The 26,824-nt window shown below is 47.7% G+C and overlaps 1 protein-coding gene across 2 annotated transcripts in view; it reads right to left on the bottom strand.

Annotated features, from left to right (window-relative positions):
* Positions 1–26,824, bottom strand: part of LOC133354272 (NXPE family member 3-like) — a 37,880-nt gene that overhangs the window by 5,161 nt on the left and 5,895 nt on the right. The window contains exons 1-5 of one of the 2 annotated variants that reach the window (XM_061570989.1): positions 24,155–24,295; positions 20,020–20,081; positions 9,280–10,001; positions 8,366–8,445; positions 3,926–4,135 (exon numbers count right to left, since the gene is read on the bottom strand). In XM_061570989.1, the coding sequence (XP_061426973.1) occupies positions 3,926–4,135; positions 8,366–8,445; positions 9,280–10,001; positions 20,020–20,067 (1,060 nt within the window). In that variant the 5' untranslated portion in view covers positions 20,068–20,081; positions 24,155–24,295. Of the gene's footprint in view, positions 1–3,925; positions 4,136–8,365; positions 8,446–9,279; positions 10,002–20,019; positions 20,082–24,154; positions 24,296–26,824 lie in introns of those variants that run through there. The other variant, XM_061570988.1, reaches the window with a different exon arrangement.

Raw genomic sequence — 26,824 nt, 5'->3', positions numbered from 1 at the left:
TATGGACGTTCCTGCAAATCTTCCACGGTCATCCCGCCATATGACCCCTATCGGCCTGCAATCCACTGGTAATCTTGCCCATCTGCATCCGATGTCCTCAATTATGTTGCTGTTTTTCAATTTTACCAGAAGAGACCTGGCCACAAGTGATAGCCCAATGAAGTACAGTAAGTGGCTTACGTGGAAATGTTTAGCAGCCAAATACTTCAAAAGCATGTTTCTAAATGTAGTGGGAACAACCAGAGGACCCGGAGAAAAATCCACGCGACACACAGAGAGAACATTTAAACTTTAAATATCCTGGCATCGGATCGAACCCACGACCTCCTGTATACCAAGCGAGGTAGTTAACATCTCGCCACCGCGGCGCCCTGCTCCATGCCAGTTTTTTCACTTTGTAAATGATTTCCCTGGTCTCTTGATTTCTCACCTTGTGCTTTGTGTGTGTATATATGCCTTTCCCCAGAAAATTATATTAAGTGTGATATTGCCTATGTTTTATGTAATGGTTCCTCGTAGACATATACAGTAAAACCTTGGATTGCGAGTAACTTGGTCTGCGAGGGTTTTGCAAGACGAGCAAATGTTTTAAATAAATATTAATTTGATAAACGAGCGAGGTCTTGCAATACGAGTAGTACATATACGCTTTGTCTGCCGAGCGTCACGTGATCACAACTGAAATACGAGTGCTTTGGATTACAAACACGTTTCCACAAACAGATAAACTAAGTGATGATAAACAAAGAGGTAAAACCCAGAGAGTGAGGCAGGCGGATTTACCCCAAAGAATGTGCCACAGACACACAACAACAACAACCGCCATTCGCCACTAAGTGGCGGTGACGTCACCATGACGCTTGTGCCAGGCCATGGTGCACCTTGAGGCCACACACAAACACGCCACATTGGGGGGCAGGGGGGGTCAGCTTCTACGAGTCAAAAGACATCGCTAGGGGCAACTAGATAGATTGGGATTCTCATAATCTTGGGATGACCTCCAAGAAAAGATGTTCAGCCGAGCTAATAACCCCTGGGGCCAGGGTATCCAGGGAGCCAGAACAAGAGGTAAACTAAGACTGACCGAATGAATAGAGGGATGTAAAAGTGGGAGTAGCATCTGGGCTTTTTGACGTGCCGTAGGCAAATAATTTTAAAAAGCTAGACATTCCTATATAACAACACACAAAAGCACACGATCCGGTCCTGCATTGGTAGACTCCGGGGATAGCACTCGTGATTTGGCTAAGAGTGAACTTTGCAGAGGCAAAGTGTCTGAGTAGTGGAGTTCTTGCTGAGGAAGTCTCCAAGTATCGCTGAAAGTTTTCTTTTACGTTTTTCTTCATATTTTGAAGCCGCTTGCCAAGTCACAGACTTCGAGATGTTGTACTTTACTAAGCTAAGAGGTGTGAAAAGTTACGTGGTTGAGGAAAATTGTTGATGAAGAGTTTCTGGTGGCAATGGACCTGATATAGCATTCCTCATGCTAGTGTTGTGGGCGAAGGCATTTTCAAATAATACTGTGATAAGCTAAGATGTGTGAGAAGTTAAGTGAAGATATGAGTCATACACAAATATCGAACGTGCATGAAATATTGTCCAAGCTATAGGCTGGAAAAAGTTGTGTTTAACACTTTCGTGACTAATATTATCCATAATATCAACAGAAGGTGTGTACCGGATTAATGGCTCCTGTTGCAAATGATGTGTTGGTCAGACAGGACGAATGATCAGCATGAGACTAAAATAACACCAAAGGAATATTAAATACTCCCAAATACAATTGTCGGCAGTGGAAGAACACGCGTGCCAACAAGGATACTCAGTTGATACTCTTTGGTTCTTTCGGTAAAGTCACGTAAATATAAAATCAAATAAATCACGACGTTTCGGGCGCTCGAAACATCGGGCGCCCGAAACGTCGGGACGTCGGGAAGCTGAGTGTGGGACACGGGGGGGGAAGGTTGAAATAAACATGTACTAGTAAGCCGGCAGGTATGATGGAAACAACCACAATCAGTTAAGGCATTACCTGGTTAATAACATCCTTCCAATGATTGTTCAATTTGTATCATTGACAGTATTACGTATTGTTCAATTTCTATCATTGACAGTATTACGTATTGTTCAATTTCTATCATTGACAGTATTACGTATTGTTCAATTTCTATCATTGACAGTATTACGTATTTTTCAATTTATATCATTGACAGTATTACGTATTGTTCAATTTCTATCATTGACAGTATTACGTATTGTTCAATTTCTATCATTGACAGTATTACGTATTGTTCAATTTGTATCATTGACAGTATTACGTATTGATTATACATACTCCTAGACAACAAGCGAGCCAATATTACTTGTGATAACTTTACACATAATCACTTCCTAATCACATACGCATTAATATTAATCAGTATATATTTTCGCATCACAATCATTATTCATAATACTTAATGACACACACATTCTTCATTAGACTTAAATACATGTAATTATATTAACATCACGCAATTACGATTTCTTTACATATTTTACATCATTTCCACATTATTTGAATCATTTTATTTTATTATTTTATTCATCACAATTTATACAACACTGTATAAACAAAAACAATTATCCGTTATCCTAGTTTTAATTGGAAAATCTTCATTCATAATTGTTTTCCTGCTCATCACATTCAAAGTCCTCATTTTTATTGCTCTGCACAAGAACACAATTTTCATTTGGTGATAAGTGTGGCAGCGATTACATGCTTTTAAATAGCCTCAGTAAAAAATCACGTTGTGAGCATCTAAAGCCATAAGTACCTTTTTTGCTGTGTCTTTAAGATAAACATTATTGCCATATAAATGTTAGAGAGGGCCTTGGGGCTTTAGACTTTTACTGGACCTGTGAACCAGTTTTACACCCAATAATTACTTGAGCTAACGATTAACCGGACGCGCCCAAGTGTACATCGTGACCGTATTGAATGACAAGAGCAAGCATCCGTGTGTAGTGTCGCACTGCCTAAAAGATATATAACTATGATGATCATCAATACGTGCTATGCCCTAAAATATTCATGGCTCGAACGTAGGATCTTCACTAAAAATAAAAATTAATTTGACAAAATAAAAAATGTACAGCATGAATAACAATGGAGTTAAATGGATATTTGTTTACATTTTCCATCTAAATGTTCGTGTCAACCCGGTGTATATTTCAGGAGCTCAGCAAATACAGTTGGTTGAGAACAAACCCAGCACAAACATTGCTGACGTCAGTCGTGTCCCTCGCGACGATCATCGTGTCGTCAACATCGAGTGTACCTCTCGTAAGAGCTGTGGCTACAGGGATACACGGCGACTCTGGTCTACCAGTGACCAAGACAAGATTCGTCGAGGAACTAAACCCTGGTGGACCAGCTGAGCACTTTTAAAGCTCGATTGAAAACTAATTTCTTTAGAACTGATTTTTTTGAGTGTAGTAAAGTTTTTTTTTTCTTCTGGCAAATGAGGTTCCAACTGTGTAAATGCTTACCCCGAGCTCTCATACTCTGATGGTGCATTGTCTTTGAGTTGTGCGCCTTTTGGCGTCATCTGGTCCAACACCATGTGAGACTAGGCTCTAAGGAAAGCTGTCTTGGGTGTGGACCAATCAACTTCAAGGACAGTGCATACATTATCAGAGTTATGTTTTTTGTTTGCATTATGACTGCAGGTATTGTGGTCTATGCAAACATGACTCCTCGTGAAAAAAATGTGTCAGTTTTGTTACCAGATAAAAGGGTAAAAAACCAATTATCATATTTTTTCTTCTGGCAAATGAGGTTCCAATGGTGTAGTAAAGTTCTTCTTCCCTCCAGTAACACCTCCGATTCGCACGGTTGACTACGAACGGTGCGAAAGGTACATACATTCACACAATTGCGTACCTGGAATTGCGCTGGTGAAATATTCCCACCACTGCCTCATGGTGGAATCGCCATACATGTAGAAGGTCTTTCCCCTTAGGCACTCGGTCATGTTTGCGGGCAAACTAAAGTCCCGTGCTTTGCAGGCCAGTGAGACCCACTTGTCATTGATGTAGTAGCCACTGGGTGTAGCAACTGGATGTCCCGGTTTGCATAATCCCAATCCGGATCCTGTAGGTCAACAATGAAAGACATTCGTGTTAACATACGGCTAATTTGCCATAATAGAGGCGTTTTGGGGATTTGATTGCGTAGGTATAAATGTGTCGTTTAAACCCGCCACCGCCCGACACAGCCAATGAGTAAGGTTTGTCACACAAAACATGCAATTAGTTACCAGTTCAGCACACCCGTGTGTTGGAGAGGCAAACCCACGACATTTACCATTCGAGAATCGTGACGTTTCACGAGTAATTACAGCAAGCTTCATCAGGCGACAGCCAGAATTGTGGAGACATATTTACATGACCTTACTCATAAAACACCTCTATCATTGGTGATATTTGTCTCCAAAGCCTACGCGATAAACGTACAATCGTTTTGTCGATCCACTGCTGGATGAAGGACTCCCCAAGCTGCCCGCCACCTCTCGCCACAATAATATTTCACAATAAACGACATAAACAACATGTACCACCAAACTCTGTCGCCATAGCTGACTCATGCAGCCAGCTATGGCTACAGGGTTTGGTGGTACATGTTGTTTATGTCGTTTATTGTGAAATATTGGTCACAGTTCATATGATCACTGTTACATTGCTTATGGCTTTATTTTGGTGATTTCGAAAACTTTTTTGGTTTGGCCATGTTTGTTTGTTGTAGTACGGAGTTAGAATGATGACTTTAATAATATAAGTTGTCTTGTGGTTGTTGTTGTTGTTTGACTTGCATCCCACTGGGATTTTTGCACAGTGGTTGATGTACGGTGCTTTTTTTCTGGAAGACTTTGCAGTTTTTTTCTGGATTTTTCTGTTTGCGCATAGTCACTTTAAGATGTTTTTTGTTCATGTTTTTGTTTTTTGTTTGGTGCGGTTGCTCCCGATTCAAGAGCCGAATGGCTCACAGGGCTATACCTAATAAATGGACCTGAAGCATGTAAGTCGTCATTTTATATTCCTGTCGCGTTTTTTTTTACTACGTTGAGCGCCTTGGGCAAAGGCGCTCCATACATATAAATACATCGAGTTCACTTTTCGGTGTTACTACGTTGCATCCGCTGAGATAGGCGATGATGGCATCTCATCGACGCCCATGGGGAAAGGAGTTTCCCAAAAATTGCGCGGTGATCCTCCAGCCCTCGCTGCCGCTGCCTCCACAGCGCTGGGTTGCAGGCAGCCGCGTGCGCAGCCACCACCGTCCGGTGGGAAGTCTTTTTTTTTGTATTTTAGAGGTCGATTTACGGGTGCAAAGGATAAGAGTCTCAGGTGAACGATAGACGGTTACGTGGGTATTAATGTAAGGAATGCAAGGTTGTAGGAGGTAAGTGGCAGATAAAGGATGTCAAGACCGCACCTCCGATTGACACGATTGACTACGTGCGGTTCAAAAGTGTTTCAACATACGCACAGTGCATGTACTAGACCACGGTTTTAAACGTCGTAAAGGTGCTACAGCAGACGTTGTCAAGAACATAAGAGTTCTGGAGGGGTGGGGGGGGGCGGCGGAGAGGGGAGTTAATGTGGCGACGAGGTTTCCCAAGACGCTGCTTCGTCAAGGAAGATGGACTTATGGATGTAGGGGAGAGTGTGGCCAAAGTAAGAAGATTATGGGCGATAGCTGAGAGAGCAGAGCATCGCGGTGACAGGCGAGAGAGACGGGGAATGCTACGCGTGGGAACGTCCCCGACCACGAATGTTCACGAAGTGCGACGCGATCTCTCTCTCGCTTTGCAATTCCCACCGTTGTTTGCGCATTAGCAGTGCGCGGCGATGCAGCCGCATTGCTGAGATTCCCTGTGGCCTCGCTATCTTTCTCTTTTTTTTACGATCAGTGGAAACAAGAAGATGCTCGGTGTAGTCGGCACTTTGCTGCGTTCATCATGTCGTGTTTTATTTTTACTTTGATGTAACCCCCCCCCCCCCTTCTCGCTCTCGCTCACTCTCTCGCTCACTCTCTCCAGCTCTCTCTCGTTCTGCACGCAGCCCTTCTTGCAGTCCAATGGCCTCCGACTGGTAGCTCATAACTGCATGCAGAGCTCCCCGTCATCTGCCACCGAGCACACGGCCTCCTCCATCGCCCACTGCTCCTTGAAGGCCGGCACGGCGTGGGTCAGCTGCGCATGGCGGAACTCCAGCCAACACACCCTGGGGGCTCCGACCAGAGCGCAGAAGATGCCCAGGCTGCTGGCCGGACGTTTCCCCTCCAGGGCCACCTTCCTCGCCCTGTATATGGCGAGCTTGGCGTAGCCGACGAGCACGTTGACCAGCCCCTGAAGATGTTGGGGTCCGTCGCCCTTTGGGTATCCAAAGATGAGGACCGTCGGGGAGAAGTGGAGGCTGAACCTTAGGAGGATGTTTCTCAGGACCTTGAACCTCTCTACCTCTCAGGCGCAACAGAGGGATACGCCTCGAGCGCTTCACATTTGCATGCCTTCGTACACCACGCATTGCTAAGCTGGTGCGTGCTTTGTTTTTCTATTCACCGTGGCGATAAACAACCCTCTCTTAAATTTTAAACTCGCACAGCACTACAGGCAGCCAGTTCTCGGCTCCGCCGTGTTCAAGAACGCCTGTCCAGGTGTGCGTCTGTCAAAGCGTGAATGCGTCGATCACAGGTCCGAGTCACGTCTCACTCCGGTTAAATGACCATGCAAAGAACCAAGAAGATGTTGTACAATTTGCGTTTGAAATGCGTGAGTGACATGCTCGCGTGCGTGCGTGCACTCCGTGAGCGTTCCTCACGGGAGGGAAGAGCAACACGGGGCACGGTGTCTTCTCAGGGATTAAGGTCCTCTCCACAATCTCGGTTGGCATCTTGGGGGATTTTCGATTTAAAGCTTTCGTGACTGCAGGGATTCATCTTCTTGGTTCTTTCGGTAAAGTCACGTAGAATGGAAATAATAAAAAATATATAAAAAAATAATAATTCTCACGACGTTTCGGCCACAACGCAAGCAGCCGTCCTCAGGTGAAGAACAGGTCTTAGAGTCGCGGCATCTAAGACTTGATCTTCACCTGAGGACGGCTGCTTGCGTTGTGGCCGAAACGTCGTGAGAATATTTTTTTTATTTTTTATTTTTACTATTTTATCATTTCCATTCTACGTGACTTTACCGAAAGAACCAAGAAAATGAATCTTGGGGGCTGCGAATGATAGTAAGGAACCTGACGTAATATGTCTTTGTTAACATTCATTTATTTCTTTACTCCAAGATAGCAATCTTGTTGTCAAATGTAACCCCTCCACTCCCCGTCGACGAGGTGGAGAACAGGATTGGCAGGACAGATCATTAAAGAAAAGCCGTCACGCCAACACTAAAAGGTTGAAACATTTCCAGCAACAATTGAAACTTGAGATTGACAACGATGCACTGTGGAATTGAAAGAACCACACACTTACCTTTACCGCGCGCCGCAGGACATGGACTCAATAATATTTTCTAAATATTATATTGCATCTTAAATTTTGATATTTTAATTAAAAGTTTGCAATTGGAGGTCATGTGGCGGGGGGGGGGGGCGGGCGTGTGAAGTGCACACACGATGTGGAGTCTGGTTATTATGAGCATAATGGAAACGATCGTGGACGTTTTTTTTATTTTACCAAGTATGGCCCACTGTAGCTATGTAGCTCTTTTTCAGAAGCGACTCGGATTATCACAAATGATAGCCCGGACGAAGTGGCTTATCGTCACGTGGGAATTTATAGCAGCCAAATACTCCGAACGCACGTTTCGACATGTGGAGGGAAAAAAAAACCGGAGGAGAGAACATGCAAACTCTAAATATACAGACGTCAGAGTCAGGATCAAACCCACGATGATATCTCAACAGATGGCTCAACGAAGTGGCTTATCGTCACGTGGGAATTTATAGCAGCCAAACACTCTGAACGTACGTTGATTTTCAAATGTGGAGGGATAAACCGGAGGACTCGGAGAAAAATCCACTTGACTGTGGGGAGAGACACGCAAACTCCAAATATACCGCAGGCGTTAGGGTCAGGAACGAACCCACAAACTCCTCCATACCAGGTACGGAAGATAATATGTATAGGCTGTATGGGCAGCAACATTCAGTATTGATGCCTTGCACGTAGCAAGTTTAAGAATAACATTCATAGCTGTTGACCAGGGGAAAGACACTGCAGATTTGAAGTTTGGGCTTTTTTTATAATGTGTGCGTGTGCATTGCATTTGTACGAATTAATTATAAACATTATATAGAACATTTCAAACATTACCTGGATTGAATGTTGAATTCCCCAATGGAAGCACATTGGTTTTACTTGGAATTCCCCTAATATTCACGTTGGTAACTTTTCTAGATGTACAGAATGGGAAGAAGAAAAACAAAGTTTAAAACACAATAGAAAAGGCAAAATCAGCAACTTTATACCCTCCGATCGTAAAGACCTGTCATTATCGATAAACATCTTTCTTGGGTACAGTGACAACCAAGGCTCGAGGCGTGTTTTCTTGTTTTCAGTCACTGGCAAACCCAGCTCCTTCTTGTGCCAGCGAGCAGTGCCCAAACAGGTGATAACAGCCCAGAGCGATGGATGGGTTGGTCATAACCTCTTAAATAGGGCCTCTTATACGCCTTTGCAAAGTGTGTGCACGTTGTGTGTGTGTGTGTGTTTTTTTTACACGTGGCAGTCAAAACTGAAAAAAAATATTTCTCAGAACCAAAATATTGTCAAATTAAGCAAAACCACCAAATCTGTATTTTTGTTTTGTGTGTGCAGTGTTTTGGCGACTGCTGTGCGAGCTGTAGTGTAGTGGTTAACGTGCTGCCCTCTAAACCCGGTGACCCGAGTTCTATTCCCGCTCATGGCCACCAACACCGGTGACGATTATCTAAAAATAAGTCCTGTGCCTCCCTTAGGTCGACTCAACCTCGAATGAGTACCTTGTGCGGTATGTAAACATCGCCACTAGGAAGACAAAGGCGGTTGAGCATGATGCTGGCCACCCACCCCCTCGTGTGCTGTGCCGGCCTTCATAGGTGCTCGCTAACAGCACTCGCCCCAACAGTCTGTTCAGGCAGTTTTTTGTGGACGAGGCAGTGGACAAGAGACATCGGTGTCAAACAACTGAATACGCGCAAACCCCCCTTTATCCGAAAAACCGACAATATTTCGTGCAATTCTCTTACGCGCTGAGGAATGGTGACTCTTTTTTTGTCGTCACCGTTTTGAGACTTCCCATGGAGTGATAGCGAAGGCTTTCGCACGGCAGGATTTTGGGCTTCACGCAGAACCACACCTCCCCCGTCGCCCGATCGGGATACTCGCAGGTCTTCGAGTTGCCGTCCACTGGCTTGAACATGTTGCACACGGTCCTCTCGCTCGCCGCTCCGCTCTGCTCGAAGTAGCCGTAGAAATACACCTTGTCCGGCGCGGAGTCGCGTAGCCTCCTCAACAGCTCCACCGTCTCGCTCGAGTGGATGAGCTTGACGTCGATCTGGACATCGCCGGCCCAGAACAGGGTGACGTTGCCCGCGTACTGCCCGTTCTCGAGGTCGCGGACAGAGCCGAAGGCGCCCGCTTTCAGCTTGCTGGAGTAGATTTTGAATCGAAAGTAGTCGCCGCCATACGTCTTGCTGTCGTTATTGTGGTTCATGGCGTGGATGGCGATTCGGAGGGTGTCACCCACGTGGAGCTCTCCCTTGTTTAAGATCTCGAAGAAGCTGTTCGTTGCACTCGTGGACGTGGCAAAGGTGTAATTCGTCTGCGGCGAAGGCCACGCTAGCACCTCCTGGAGAGATTGAATTTCTGTATCGACCGGATTGGCTGTGCTTGGGATGCTCGTCGTCGCATTTTTTACGTCGATGTGTCTTAAGTACGGCGGTTGCTGGAATACGGGGCTATATTCCCACTGCAAAGACAAACGGCAGAGATTGTTTAATGGATAAAAAAAACATGTTCTGAAGCAGGTGTGGTTATTCTAGATTTGAAGCTTTCGTGACTGCAAGGATTCATACTCTTAGTTTTTTTCGGTAAAGTCACGTAGATAAAAATGAAATTAAAATTAATAAAAATAAAATTATAAAAATCACGACGTTTCGTGTTGCCTCCGAAACGTCGTGATTTTTATTATTTTATTTTTATGAATTTTTTAATTTCATTTTTACCTACGTGACTTTACCGAAAGAGTATAGGTGTGGTCATAATGACACAAGTCACTGAATGTCCAATGAGAAGTAGGTAATAGTATGCAGCCTATTACGTATTTGTTGAATAAATTTACCTCAAGTGATGTGCTTTCAAGTTTTACAGAGCGTCGTTCAACATTTATTTTTCAGAAACTCTTTAGTTCAGCCGAATTAAACACAAACACAGAAATCTCCAGGCACGGACTCAGAACTCTTAAGTTTTATCGATATTCGACATTGCGTTGAAAACATAAGTTATGTTCAACCACACGCACAAAAAAAGCGCGCACCACTTACACAAAAATAAAACTCTCAGCCTTTAAGCATTTTTGCAAAAACAACCAATTCCTGAAGAAACTGCGTTGTGGGTACCGTCAAGGAATTGTGACTTTCCCTCAACGTTTCACTGTTGACCCCCTGCTCAAAATCATCGCAAGGTTTTAATGTCAGCGCGTTGCATCTACGCCGATGGCACCCGGCTCTACATTTAGCCCAACCACCTGTAGCAGTTAGCACACTGGCTTTACAGTTAATAATTAGACACATCTATAGCACCTTCATATATGTGTCCTGTTATGTAAAAAAGCACTGTTACCCCACTCGTCAACCACACGAGAAAGGTAAATAGTAATTTGTCGGAGTGCGTCATTTCAGCAGCATGGGTTCAATATAAAACAAACTCTGGACGCGTTTCGGCATACATTGTCTCAACAGAAGATTCCGACTAACTTGAACCGATGCTGTTGAACTGCCAGATGTTACAGGCAAGATATGGGTCCTAGTTCAACGGCAAATGATGTGATACGTAATGAAAAATAATCGTGAGTGTGAAGCAATCGTTCGCATAATTAATGCCATCATTGCAATTCAGAGGTTGCCGCTTCAATGCTATTTTCTGGCTTGACAGTAGACAATTTTCTTAAATCAAATCTTGACTGAAAGCTTTCGTGACTGCAGGAATTCATGAAGCCACGTAGATAGAAAAATAATATTATTTTTCTATTTACGTGGCTTTACCGAAAGACCCAAAGAATATTTCTTAAATCAGTCCACCGAGCATTTTATTTGGCTGCTATAAATGTCCACACGATAAGCCACTTCGAGCTATAATCTGTGGCCAGGTCACTTCTGAAAAAGAATCTGATAGCTCATGGAGCTTCACCTGGTAAAATAAAACCAAACAAATTTTGTGAATTTCTTACCTCTTTAAAACGTTTTTTTCTGTAACTTGCCAACCCGCCCCTAGTGGACGTCTGTGAAAAAGTGCTTCACAGCTCATCGGATTCCTCCTGCAGTGTCAATAAATATTCTGATTCTTATATATCGGGATAACGTAGATCGAAGATCGGCATGCTGCGCGAAGCAGGGTAAAGTGTAGGTTCTCCTTGTCTCTTCCAACGCCACGTCTGGTCAGCATGAGAGAGTAGACCAAATATTCTTAGTTTTTTTTCGGTAAAGTCACGTAGGTAAAAAAATAAAAATTAATAAAAGTAAAATAAAAATCACGACGTTTCGGAAGCAACACAAGCCTCTTTCTTGAGGTGGAACAGTCACAGCATGATAGCTGTATCAAGTGATCGTGCTTTGACTGTTCCACCTGAAGACGGAGGCTTGTGTTGCTTCCGAAACGTCGTGATTTTTATTTTATTTTTATTTTACTTTTATTAATTAAAAAAAAAATTTACCTACGTGACTTTACCGAAAAAAACCCTAAGAATATGAATCCTTGCAGTCACGAAAGCTTCAAATCTAGTAGACCAAATACCGTCCAGACTTCCCTCCCTAAAACTATTTTTTAAACGTTGCTCCTGAGCTACATAGTTCTTCTTCTTTTCAAAAGTGACGTGGCCAAAATTGATAGCCCAATGGGAAGTGGCTCATGTGGAAATTGATAGAAGCCAAATATTCAAAACGCGTGGTGTCGATTCTAAATGTGGAAAGAAAAACTGGAGGACCCCGAGAAAATTCCACGCGACGAGGGGGGAGAGAGAACACGCAAACTCCAAATATACAGCAGGCGTCAGGGTCGGGATCGGGATCGAACCAACACCCTCTTAAATTTCGATTTAAAGCTTTCGTGACTGCAGGGATTCATCTTCTTGGTTCTTTCGGTAAAGTCACGTAGAATGGAAATAATAAAATAATAAAAATAAAACATAATAAAATAATTATATTTAAAGCTTTCGTGACTGCAGGGATTCATCTTCTTGGTTCTTTCGGTAAAGTCACGTAGAATGGAAATAATAAAATAATAAAAATAAAACATAATAAAATAATTATATTTAAAGCTTTCGTGACTGCAGGGATTCATCTTCTTGGTTCTTTCGATAAAGTCACATAGATTGGAAATAATAAAATAATAAAAATAAAACATAATAAAATAATTCTCACGACGTTTGAATGATTCAGACGCTGTCTTTCTGACAGACCTGTTCTTCACCTGAGGACGGCTGCTTGCGTTGTGCCGAAACGTCGTGATAATTATTTTATAATGTTTTATTTTATTATTTTATTATTTCCATTCTACATGACTTTACCGAAAGAACCAAGAAGACAACACCCTCTTGTATATCAGGCGAGTGAATTAACATCTCGCCACCACACCGCCCTCCTAGTGGAGGCTTAGCCGCCAGCAGTTGTAAGACTGTACCATTCACCTCTTCATAACCATGAAATAATCTTCCATCGTTGCATAGCAATAATGGGCAGAGTTTACATTTTTACAATATTCCCTCATTATTCGCGACGAGGGCTACGTTCCGGAGATGATTGTGAATAGCAAATTTCGAATAATGATATTAGCCTACGAAAATCTATCTTTTTTTACGAATAACCTAAAATAAATACATAAATAAGACATGACGTGAGAATTACGCATCTCTCTCAAAATTACGTACGTCTCATCACTTTCTTTCCCGTCACTTTATCTCACGTTCTTTCTTTATTTCTCTCTCAATGCAGTCGTGTAAAGTTCCACATGTAATTCGCGGATAGCCAAAATCGCGGACAGCAAGTTCATAACAAGGGAATTACTGTACACAAATAACCGCGCGAGACCTTGACAAATTCTGCCCCATTGCTTCAAGGTTGTGAGAATTGAAAGAATGTATTGGCTGAGTTTGTAAAACTTGTTAACACATTTATAAACATTCTCTCTTTTGCAGTATTTGCATGGACGTTGCACTATGAGCTTGGACGTCCGCCGGTTCGATTCCATCTCATGGCGCGAGTTTTTTTAAATCTCTCACCTCGGTCCAAGGAGCCGATATGAATGGGTACACCACGGTTAGTCAATCAGCAGGCAGGTTGCGTGCGGCGGGGGTTAAACTGCGGGTACCTCCAACCTCTTCCAGAATGTCTGGCAAACGCGGAAGAGTAGGCCAAAATACGCCATGCACGGGGGATCATTGGAGCTGTCCCGGGTATTTGGCTTTCTGCCAGCGGGTGATATGAGCGAGAACGGCAATTTCAGGGCTGCACCTTTATACCTTGTGTGTCGGTTACACAGTGCAGCGGTCAGTGAACTGCACGACAAACTAACAACTGATAAGACCGACGTATCAGATCATCATCAGAATATTTGCATGAGGAATCCGATGAGCTATAAAGCTCTTTGTCACAGATGTCCAGTAGGGGCGGGTCAGAACGTTACATTAACAAACAATACCACAATAAATATAGGAGTGCAAAGTATAGGAAACGTAAGAAAGTCACTTCTAAAAATACAAATGGAACTCAATTAAAATGTTCTTTTTTTCAAGTAAAACCCAATGAGCTATTAGCTTCTTTTTCCCAAGTGACCTGGTCAGAAATGATAGCTCAACAAAGTGGCTTAGGATGTGGAAATTTATAGCAGCCAAATAATATCATATTAAACGCATGTTTCATATGGCAGAGGAATGACAGGGGTGCTGTGAAGTATGAATTATTGTCACATCATAATAATAACCGATGCGATTATTTATGAAAGTTATGGTGGCCCATAGGAATTACAATTGGACAACGAGTATACAATTTGATCTAAACAAAATTCCACATTCCCACGGCAGGAACGAGCGCATCGACGGGACAATCGCCGTTGACAAAGTGGCGCTGCGGTTGTCGACCCGAGAGATGTGAAGTGCTGAGCTGACCTCTACCCGGGGTTTGGACACGTGACTCGCGATGGCAGGCGAGGGACAGCGGAGGAAAGAGGCAACACGGATTCAGCGATTAAACAAACTTGAGTATTGACTCGACCGGCTTTGATGTAAATAAAGCAGCCATTGCTGTCAAATATTGTGCCCATAAATATTGGCCCGACTAAAGGCGTTTACAGGAATGAAGAGGGACGTTTTCCAGTGCTGTGATGGTCGGCACACTGGACTTGCAATCCAGAGGGGGGGCCACTTCGGAGGCGTAGCTAGGGGGGAGGGGGCAGGGGGGTATATATGTCCCCGGGCGCCAAGGTAAAGGGGCGCCAAAATGAGGCTTACAACGTCACATTATAACTTATTGCGGCGGGCGCGGCAGCCTGAAGCTACTGCACAAATCTACACCTCAATCTAAAAGTTCATATATCCCGCCACACACAGCCTACATGTCACGTAATTACATGTTGGTATGTGATTAAACGGGGGGGGGGGGGGGGGGCGCCAATGTTTTAATTCGTCCCCGGGTGCAAAATATCCTCGCTACGCCACTGGGCCACTTTGATTACATCTGCCCGGCACGGCGGACGAAACGACGCACGAGTTTCTTCAAGTCGCCGACGCTGCCTCTGTCCACCCAGCGGCATTGATGGGTGTCGCACAACCTCAGTCAAGTCCCGTGTGGTGGGGTAAAGTGTGGGCGCTGATTCCCCCCCCCCCCCTTTCTGAAGACATGTGGCCAGGATGGAAGAGTACACAACAGAGACCCACGGGGTGGGGGCATTCTAAGGCTTCCTCTACGCGTGGAGGCCCTTCTGCTTGGATCGGAATCTTCTTCCTCTTTCACATGGATTAATGACGGCGGATCAAAGATGTAATTTTGGATTTGTTATGCACTCAATTGTTTGTTCGAGAAGCAGCAGTTGATCATCGTCCGTTCCCGTCCTTGAAGGGGCTGAAGACAGCGGCGGAGTGTTTACGATGCCAGTCGATGGTTTGGGACTCATGGCCACGCACTCGCAGGCCCTGCAGAATCTTCGACGCGCCATTTGCGGCATCAGGTGGCCGCATCGGCCATGCCTGATCCCGATTCGGTTGATGGTCGACCATTGGCGGCGCACGAAGATTGAAACCCGGGGGTGGTTGGAGATGTTTTATTTTTGACGTCGGTAGCAGTCCAGACTCTCGCTTCCATCTCTCTCGGCTTCATTTGAATTTTAGTGGCATGGAGTGAGGGTGCTGCCGCTGCTGCGATCCAGAAGATTTGATATAAACTCTGTAGAGTCTGTAACCGAGTGAACTATTTGCTGTATTGCCTATTCAAAAATCAAGCAGTTCGATGTTTTATGTCTAATGCTCACTCAGATAGATTTAAGGTAACCTTTGGGATTATGGTTGCAAATAAATTCGAAGCGTGCACCTCTTTACGCTTCTTTGCACACTTTGAGCATGCTTCATTTTCTGCGCTTCTGATCCACGCCACTGCAAGTATATATTTCCCGATTAAGGATGTTCCTTTTTTTAGGCAAATCTGTACGTTGCTTTTGAATGTGTTGAATAATGTGTTGACTCATGTGTAAAGATACAGCAATCCCTTGCCAAACGCGGGGGGTTAGGTTCCTGGAAAAAGTCGTGGTTGGCAAATCTGCAGTGGGCAAAGTACAGAGGGCCTGTAGGAAATAGCGTGTTAGAGGAACCACGGCTGCGGTCAGACTCGTTATCGCTGAACTAAGTTGTCTTTTTATTCAAGAAACACCGAATTAAATATGGAACATTACACAACATAACAAAACATAAGCAAACATTTTTTTCTTATTGTTCTGTCTGTCTCGTGTCCAACCTATATGGCATTTTCCCAATATTCTGCACAGGCCACCGCTTCCAGTGTTGGCATTTCCAAATCTTGAGGAGTGCCATTGTGGTTGCTGCAGGGCATCTCGGGAGATGATCCCATGTTTTGCTTCTCCTGACAAGCATATTGGTCGCCTGTGTAGAAGCCCCCCCCCCACCCACCCCATGATATTGTGAGAGAGTTACCTTCTGCCGAAATCCACTCTCAGTCTATTTAGGCTCCGTCATGTGAGCCATTTGGAATTGATACCAGATGCGAGCTCCTCACTGGGGGTGATTCCTCGCATAATAGATACCGCCTCACGATGCATCCTGGTAACTTCTCGAGGTGTATTCCCCAGAAGGCTAAATCTATTAACCACTCCTAAACCAACCATGTCTACCCACGAAATAAACATTACATACATTTTACATACCTTTAATATTAATGACGATGATGATGATGATGAAAATGAGATGATCAGGGAAGGGGTTGTTAGGAGGAGGAGGGGCTCAGCCCAACCGCCCCCTCTTTCTCCGTGTCATCAATGACAGATGAGTGGGCAGGTGTATGTGTGCATCATCGGAACGAAATCGGAAGAAAAACTAAAATAACTTTCGATTTAAAGCTTTCGTGACTGCAGGGATTCCTATTCTTGGTTCTTTCGGTAAAGTCACGTAGAAGGGAAATAATAAAATGATAAAAATAAAGCAAAATTAAATAATTCTCACGACGTTTCGGCCACAACGCAAGCAGCCGTCCTCAGGTGAAGAACAGGTCTTTCCGACAGACCTGTTCTTCACCGACAGACCTGTTCTTCACCTGAGGACGGCTGCTTGCGTTGTGGCCGAAACATCGTGAGAATTATTTAATTATGTTTTATTTTTATTATTTTATTATTTCCCTTCTACGTGACTTTACCGAAAGAACCAAAAAGATAAAATAACTTTATCGGTACTTATTCAGATTGGAAGACGTGTACAGAGTTTTCCCACAAGGCCATGCACGAGGCGGTGTGGCACAGTTTGGCACCAGCTATCACAGAGTGCGGTCGTGTTGCTACAGTTCTCTGTGGTGAGTAACGTCTTTAAAAACAACGGCACTACTACACCTCTCTAAATAAAATTAACGCTGAACCGCAGATGTCTCGGAACGGGAAAAGGGTTGATGTGAATGCAGTTGCGATTAGTCCGCGGCAAAGTAAGGTAAAAGGTAATAACGAGCATACCTTTACCCTACCTTTTACCCTTACCCCATAAAAATTACCCGATTACAGGGAAATTACCGGGGTACTACACATGAAACAGGTTTATAAAAGGTAAATGCGAGGTAGAGCGCTTTATTCATGTAGAATACTCTCGAATCTGGCATTGAGGCTGTCGACAACACCGTCCTCCATAACTTCCTCGTCCCAGTCGTCTTGGTCGATGACGATCTCATCAACAACCTGATCAAGTTCGTCATTGCCGTCGTCCTCGGACGAATGATGGGCAATAAGATCCTGCATTGCTCCGGCCCAGTTAGACGGGACCTTCAGGCAACCGGCCGCAAACCACGAGCGCAAGCACGTGGACTGGATGAAGAGCGTCGATGACAGCGACTGGCAAACGCATGTGAACTCCCGCCCGGCTCCACTATTCACGCGTTCCCAGGGAGTTGACGTCGCCGGCGCTCCTAAGTAGTCGCAAGCCATCTTGTAGTGAACGGGGAGCAGCTCTTTACGGGGAGACCACCACTGCATTACGTCAATGAAGGTGCTGGCGGTCGTGACGCCCATGCTCAGAAAACGATCAACTTCATCGCCGTCATTGATGGAGCTGCCAACGTTGCTGAATAGGGTGCTGAACTGCAACCCCTCCTCCATATGGGCAGTGACTGCCGTCAGCGGGATCGCGAGCACGTCCGAATAGCGATGCTGCGGGACAGAGCGGATCGTGGCCTTCAGTGTAGCCAGCTAGTTTTGGTCTGTCGTTTTCGGCAGCTGTGGATTCAAGTAGGATGCCACAATGGCGGGTTCCTGAACCAGGAAGTCGCGGTACCGCACCAGCTCGGCCTTCATCCCCGTCGTGGTCAAGGACTCATCGATCGCTCTAAGAGCGGTTTCACCGCAATTGCAATGACGGATCAGGTGCTCCATCGTCACTGGCACAATATCCAATGTCGACTTGCGGTTCGCCGACAACGACGTCATGACCTGGCGTGGCATTCGCAGGAATGCTGTCACGCCCTCGATGTTTTCTCACTGAAGTTCAGAGAAAGCACCGACGCCGATCACATCCTGAAAGTGCACCATGATAATGTCCAATGGAACACACTTCGTGATGGCGTCGTCGCCCATGTCAAACGTCGAATGCCACCTGGTCGACGAGTCCTGGTGCGTCGGCACCTTCCTGGCGAGCTTGGCGATCTCGGCCTCGCGGCGGTACGACTGCCGGACGACCTTGCTGTGCCTGATATTGACGAGTGCCTCGTGTAGTTCGGCGTTGGTCGACTTGATCAGTTTGAGAACTTGGCCGATGACGATCTGGACTATATGATCCGCGTTGACCAGGGCGAACAGCGTCTTGACAGCACTGATCGCATCGGAGCCATTGTCGCTGGTGACAGCGAGCAGCTTGGTCGAGACATTGTGCCCAAGGCTTTGGAGGTGCTCAAACAGACTGCACATCGAGGATCATCAGCAGCATGGATGTCGACACATCAGATTTTGTGTCAATCCAGTGCACTGTGACCATCCAAAATCCCTTCAAGTTGCGGTTCGACCACCCGTCGATGGTGAGCGAGATGGCGACGTCCATGTTGGAGAAGAACGCCCCGACGATGGGCAGCATGATGGTGTGAAGCTCGAAAACCCTGGAAATGACAGTGCGGGTCGACGGGCCCTCGTATCCCTGCGTCAATGTGTTGACCAAGGTCTTGAACTTGTTGCTGCCGGCGGCTCGCAAAGAGATTGCACCTTGGATAACAAAATCAGCCACCGTGTTCTCAAACTTTACCAGGAGGCGATCCGGGATTGCAGTCAATGGGTCTCCATGTAAGACATTTTTTTCCTTTGTCATTTTACAGATCAACTAAGTGTATGCGAGTCCGTGGGTCTCTATGTATGTCTATGGATCTGTACGTGAGAACAGTGGATGTGACTGGAGAAGTGGCACAGAAAAGAAACTCGTGAGGAAATAAAATTCCGAGCAGGCAACCCCGTGCATTCGCGGACCAAATACAAACGCGACTGAAAACCCCTTTTGACTCCACATCTGAGCTCATCCAGGTGCATATAGCATCACAGGTGAAGGAACTTTCCCTGACCCTCTTGATTAATTCTCATTTACACGGTTGTTGAGCACAGGTCCAAAGGTCCAAATCATCAAGGAGCAAACAATAAAACACTATAAGAGTTAGATAGACACATACTGCACGCGCTTTGGTAACCTTTTCCGCAGACCCCATAGTACGTAATAAGAGCGCCCTGAATCCAAGAAAGCCTCACTGGCCTACGCTTCCACACTGACGATACATCTTAGAAGAGGTTGGATTACCTGCATTTTTTGACCCACCTGAGGTACACCCATTTATACTGCTGGGTTGAGCAGGCGCAAAAATGTGTCCAATGTTTCAACTCGCAATCAGGGAGATCGCATCAAAAGGGGGTAACTTCTGGATTACAAGTCCGGTGTGCTTATTACACCCGCGCCAGTAAATACCTAACTTCAATGGTACTTATCGCCTTCATACCAAGCCTGTTATTAATGACAAATGTTGATGCGCGGTCTGGATACTCACATTGCGCATGACAACGCACATGCTGATCACGATTCCGATGAGTACCATCCACACCCACAGCACTGCACGGAATAGGAAGAAATAAAACACACGCACAATGCACAAAGCGTCATGAAATGTCCGAAATGAAATATTTCCAATCTTAGGTATTGGAGTGGGTGGCGAGCAGTGTGAGCGAAATTGGTGGCGAAAATATTCGACGGCCAAGATTATTGTGGTTTGTTTTTCAGTCAACGGTGAATTTTGTTATAACCGTGGGCAGCGTGGGAGGGGGGGGGAATGGGGGGAGGGAAATAGGGGGAGGTATGGGAGATATGGGGGAGGGAGGGGGAGGTAAATGGGGGGAGGGAGGAGGAGGTGGGGGAGGAAGGGGGAGGTAAATGGGGGGAGGGAGGAGGAGGTGGGGGAGGGAGGGGGAGGTAAATGGGGGGAGGGAGGAGGTGGGGGAGAGAGGGGGAGATAAATGGAGGGAGGGAGGGGGAGGTGGGGGAGGGAGGGGGAGGTAAATGGAGGGAGGGAGGGGGAGGTGTGGGAGGGAGGGGGTGGTAAATGGGGGGAGGGAGGGGGAGGGAGGGGGAGGTAAATGGGGGGAGGGAGGGGGAGGGAGGGGAGGGTGGGGGTGGTAAATGGGGGGAGGGAGGGGGAGGGAGGGGGAGGTGGGGGAGGGAGGGGGAGGTAAATGGGGGGAGGGAGGGGGAGGTGGGTGAGGGAGGGAGGGGGAGGTGGGGGAGGGAGGGGGTGGTAAATGGGGGGAGGGAGGGGGAGGGAGGGGGGGTGGGGGAGGGAGGGGGAGGTAAATGGGGGGAGGGAGGGGGAGGTGGGGGAGGGAGGGGGAGGTAAATGGGGGGAGGGAGGGGGAGGTGGGGGAGGGAGGGGGTGGTAAATGGGGGGAGGGAGGGGGAGGGAGGGGGAGGTAAATGGGGGGAGGGAGGGGGAGGTGGGGGAGGGAGGGGGTGGTAAATGGGGGGAGGGAGGGGGAGGGAGGGGGGGTGGGGGAGGGAGGGGGAGGTAAATGGGGGGAGGGAGGGGGAGGTGGGGGAGGGAGGAGGTGGTAAATGGGGGGAGGGAGGGGGAGGGAGGGGGAGGTGGGGGAGGGAGGGGGTGGTAAATGGGGGGAGGGAGGGGGAGGGAGGGGGAGGTAAATGGGGGGAGGGAGGGGGAGGTGGGGGAGGGGAGGGGGAGGTAAATGGGGGGAGGGAGGAGATGGGGAGAGAGGGGGAGATAAATGGAGGGAGGGAGGGGGAGGTGGGGGAGGGAGGGGGAGGTAAATGGAGGGAGGGAGGGGGAGGTGTGGGAGGGAGGGGGTGGTAAATGGGGGGAGGGAGGGGGAGGGAGGGGGAGGTAAATGGGGGGAGGGAGGGGGAGGGAGGGGGAGGTGGGGGAGGGAGGGGGAGGTAAATGGGGGGAGGGAGGGGGAGGTGGGTGAGGGAGGGGGAGGTAAATGGGGGAGGGAGGGGAAGGTGGGGGAGGGAGGGGGTGGTAAATGGGGGAGGGAGGGGAGGGAGGGGGGGGTGGGGGAGGGAGGGGGAGGTAAATGGGGGGAGGGAGGGGGAGGTGGGAGAGGGAGGGGGAGGTAAATGGGGGGAGGGAGGGGGAGGTGGGGGAGGGAGGGGGTGGTAAATGGGGGGAGGGAGAGGGAGGGAGGGGGGGGTGGGGGAGGGAGGGGGAGGTAAATGGGGGGAGGGAGGGGGAGGTGGGGGAGGGAGGAGGTGGTAAATGGGGGGAGGGAGGGGGAGGGAGGGGGAGGTGGGGGAGGGAGGGGGGTGGTAAATGGGGGGAGGGAGGGGGAGGGAGGGGGAGGTGGGTGAGGGAGGGGGAGGTAAATGGGGGGAGGGAGGGGGAGTTGGGGGTGGGAGGGAGTGGTAAATGGGGGGAGGGAGGGGGAGGTAAATGGGGGGAGGGAGGGGGAGGTGGGGGAGGGAGGGGGTGGTAAATGGGGGGAGGGAGGGGGAGGGAGGGGGAGGTAAATGGGGGGAGGGAGGGGGAGGTGGGGGAGGGAGGGGGAGGTAAATGGGGGGAGGGAGGGGGAGGGAGGGGGGGGTGGGGGAGGGAGGGGGAGGTAAATGGGGGGAGGGAGGGGGAGGTGGGGGAGGGAGGGGGAGGTAAATGGGGGGAGGGAGGGGGAGGTGGGGGAGGGAGGGGGTGGTAAATGGGGGGAGGAGAGGGAGGGAGGGGGGGTGGGGGAGGGAGGGGGAGGTAAATGGGGGGAGGGAGGGGGAGGTGGGGGAGGGAGGAGGTGGTAAATGGGGGGAGGGAGGGGGAGGGAGGGGAGGTGGGGGAGGGAGGGGGTGGTAAATGGGGGGAGGGAGGGGGAGGGAGGGGGAGGTGGGTGAGGGAGGGGGAGGTAAATGGGGGGAGGGAGGGGGAGTTGGGGGAGGGAGGGAGTGGTAAATGGGGGGAGGGAGGGGAGGGAGGGGGAGGTAAATGGGGGGAGGGAGGGGGAGGTGGGGGAGGGAGGGGGGGGGTGGTAAATGGGGGGGAGGGAGGGGGAGGGAGGGGGAGGTAAATGGGGGGAGGGAGGGGAGGTGGGGGAGGGAGGGGGAGGTAAATGGGGGGAGGGAGGGGGAGGGAGGGGGAGGTGGGGGAGGGAGGGGGTGGTAAATGGGGGGAGGGAGGGGGAGGGAGGGGGAGGTGGGTGAGGGAGGGGGAGATAAATGGGGGGAGGGAGGGGGAGTTGGGGGAGGGAGGGAGTGGTAAATGGGGGGAGGGAGGGGGAGGGAGGGGGAGGTAAATGGGGGGAGGGAGGGGGAGGTGGGGGAGGAAGGGGGAGGGAAATGGGGGGAGGGAGGGGGAGGGAGGGGGGTGGGGGAGGGAGGGGGTGGTAAATGGGGGGAGGGAGGGGGAGGGAGGGGGAGGTGGGGGAGGGAGGGGGAGGTAAATGGGGGGAGGGAGGGAGAGGTGGGCGAGGGAGGGCCCCTGAGAGCACCATCCGATCCTGGTCAAGGGGTCAACGGGGGGGGGGGGGGTGCACTCATCGGCAACGAGCGGCGACGGACGCCCAATCAAGGAGGAGGAGGAGGGAGGCTGTGGGCGATTTGGCTCCACAATTCCACAGTCTGTCATCGGCAAGGCTAAGAGACTGTGAGCACAAGTTTAGGATGATGCTGACTCAACACTGGTGGGCAGGTGGACAAGATGGCTCACAGCGATCACTTCAGAGCTATGAGCCGGGCAAAGTGAAATCTTGAGTTTGAATCTAAATTTCGGTCGCCCGGTTTTGCAAGTGAAGGAAGCTGACACTGCGTACGAAAACCACGCAATTTAATCAGCATATTCCAACATCGAGCACTCGACATTTCCGTTTCGCTGACACATAAGTAACAAGTCACACCTTGTGAGAATAAGTTCTGTACCAACTGACAAAAAAAGCAGTCGGGTTCTAAACATGAAAAATGCGCTTCGATAAGATATTCCACGTGTAAGGAGTCAGTTTAATTGAGATTATGATTCGTAACACGAAAAGCTTATCGGGGTTGTTTTAACATCGATTCTCGGGTCAATATCGTACTATTACGAACGTGGAACGGCTCCTGTGGGTAATGCAGCGAATGAGCAGTGGTGAATTGCAATTGCCAACATTTCCCACGGCCAAAGTGTCGTGGGAAAACCCTCGTCCACCAGGTCTGTACACGAACTGTGCGAATCAAAACACCGCAGCCAGAATTGCAGGGGGCACACCTTGATTTTTGTTTCAATCATTGCCTCTTGATAACATAGCAATCATTCACTCATTCCGTGCAGCGTCTGTACCGCCCCCCCTTCCCCCCCACCTTGTGCCACGGGTTCTTCTCTGTACCTCGCTGCTATTGGAATATAAACAAACACAAATATTTAAAAAAAATGATTTTTTTCATTACGAAATTGATTGGCATTTGGGGCAATGAGAACGATTGCTTGAGGACGCGTTATACATTTTAATCATTATTATTCAACACATGATGCGTAGATGCGTGGCGCGATTGACTACAAAGAATCATAATCTTTATTTATTCGGGAGAAATCCGATTTCAGGTAGAGAGTGCAAAGTGTAGGAAATGTAAGGACATCACTAAAAAGTAAAATAGGTCAATTATACAAGTTAAAATTGCATAAGTACACCAATTCCCACGATTACCGTGCAGTCGCTGTTACAAACCTGGCACCGAGAGGCCCACAGACTAATTTTCACAAGATGAACAACGCAGCACAGGGGTGGTAGCAGTCGGCAACCCGCGTCTCTGTTAGCGCTCCTGATTCGTGACGCCATTCATCAAGGATCCCGCCGTCGCGTATTCACTACGTGCACGGCGGCTCTTGAAAAATATTGCGAATTTTTTTCTTCTTCTTCTTCTTGGTTATTTCGGTAAAATTTCGATTTAAAGCTTTCGTGACTGCAGGGATTCATCTTCTTGGTTCTTTCGGTAAAGTCACGTAGAAGGGAAGTAATAAAATAATAAAAATAAAACATAATAAAACAATTCTCACGACGTTTCGGCCACAACGCAAGCAGCCGTCCTCAGGTGAAAACCAGGTCCGTCGAGGCGACAGAGTCTGAATGAAACAGCACACGGGCTTGGAGCATATATATAAGCTGGGCGCATTGACAAAGGAATTTGCATATCAACAGGAATTTAGCATATTTATGGGAAATGCAGGAATGTGATTAGTACTGCATATGCATGTGCATTATGCAGGATTAACAGCATCAAAGGGAGCTGCAGTTACTGCTGCTGCAGCAGTTGCTGCTGCTGCTGCAGTTTCTGCTGCTGCTGCACTTGCTGCTGCTGCTGCTGCACTTGCTGCTGCTGCTGCACTTGCTGCTGCTGCACTTGCTGCTGCTGCTGCACTTGCTGCTGCTGCTGCACTTGCTGCTGCTGCTGCACTTGCTGCTGCTGCTGCAGTTGCTGCCTTATCCATTTTAATATAACACTATGTATTATTCTACCCACCCTAATGTGTATCATACTGCTATATGTTTACTGTACAATTACGACACCATACATTACTCTGCACACTGCACCATGCCAGTGAGTGGAACGCGGTCTGAAAGTCACCGTTAACGTGAACACAATCAGTTAAGATCCGAAATGGTTTATTACGTCCTTCCAATGATTGCTAAGCCAGAATCCATCTTCTCGGTTGAAATTGTCTCTGTGTTTGTATATGTGGATCGCCTCATGAACGAATCTCTCATGATAGCCAGATGGCTTGCAGAGAACCTCTGTCTTGGAGAAGTCAATGTCATGTGAGCCCACTGAATTGTAACAGTGATCTGCCACGGCTGAGGTGTTTGTCCTACCGTGTTTCAGGTCTGCCTTATGTTCACGGATGCGGTCCGAGACATGTCGTTTGGTTTCTCCAATGTAACTGCTACCACAGAGGCAACTTAGTTTGTAGACGCCAGGGTACTGTATGTCTGGAACCACATCTTTTACAGACGGGACCAGATCACGGATTTTATGTACTGTGTTGAATCGGACCTGGATCTTGTGTTTAATCAGGATTTTGGAGATCTTTTTTGTGACCCCAGCAATGTAGGGTAAGGTGATGGTCTTGAAAGGCTCCTCAACATGATCCTTCTTGATGGTTGGAGTGATGGCTTTGCGGATTGTGTAGTCGGAGTAACCATTAGCCTTAAGAGCTTGGCGTACGTGTTTGAGTTCACTGGAAATGTGTTCATGGTCGGAGATGCATTGGGCTCTATGATATAGAGTCTTGATGAGGGAATTCTTCTGGGATGGATGGTGGTGGGAATCCGGTTTTAGATAAGCATCCGTGTGGGTGGCTTTCCTGTAGACAGAGTGGCTCATTGAACCATCAGGTCTCCTTTTGATTAGGACATCCAAAAAGGGTAGCTTGCCATCATTTTCGACTTCCATGGTGAATCTGATGGCTGGGTGTATGGAATTGATGTGGTCGAGAAATTGGTCTAGAGCAGGCCGGCCATGTGGCCAGATGATTCAACACAGTACATAAAATCCGTGATCTGGTCCCGTCTGTAAAAGATGTGGTTCCAGACATACAGTACCCTGGCGTCTACAAACTAAGTTTCCTCTGTGGTAGCAGTTACATTGGAGAAACCAAACGACATGTCTCGGACCGCATCCGTGAACATAAGGCAGACCTGAAACACGGTAGGACAAACACCTCAGCCGTGGCAGATCACTGTTACAATTCAGTGGGCTCACATGACATTGACTTCTCCAAGACAGAGGTTCTCTGCAAGCCATCTGGCTATCATGAGAGATTCGTTCATGAGGCGATCCACATATACAAACACAGAGACAATTTCAACCGAGAAGATGGATTCTGGCTTAGCAATCATTGGAAGGACGTAATAAACCATTTCGGATCTTAACTGATTGTGTTCACGTTAACGGTGACTTTCAGACCGCGTTCCACTCACTGGCATGGTGCAGTGTGCAGAGTAATGTATGGTGTCGTAATTGTACAGTAAACATATAGCAGTATGATACACATTAGGGTGGGTAGAATAATACATAGTGTTATATTAAAATGGATAAGGCAGCAACTGCAGCAGCAGCAGCAAGTGCAGCAGCAGCAGCAAGTGCAGCAGCAGCAGCAAGTGCAGCAGCAGCAGCAAGTGCAGCAGCAGCAGCAAGTGCAGCAGCAGCAGCAAGTCCAGCAGCAGCAAGTGCAGCAGCAGCAGCAGCAAGTGCAGCAGCAGCAGAAACTGCAGCAGCAGCAGCAACTGCTGCAGCAGCAGTAACTGCAGCTCCCTTTGATGCTGTTAATCCTGCATAATGCACATGCATATGCAGTACTAATCACATTCCTGCATTTCCCATAAATATGCTAAATTCCT

Source organism: Lethenteron reissneri, chromosome 46, assembly GCF_015708825.2.
Source record: "Lethenteron reissneri isolate LAM-NWPU_2019-01 chromosome 46, ASM1570882v1, whole genome shotgun sequence".
NCBI lineage: Eukaryota > Metazoa > Chordata > Hyperoartia > Petromyzontiformes > Petromyzontidae > Lethenteron > Lethenteron reissneri.
The sequence above is the reverse complement of the archived record's forward strand: the minus strand, read 5'-3'. Positions and strand labels throughout refer to the sequence as shown.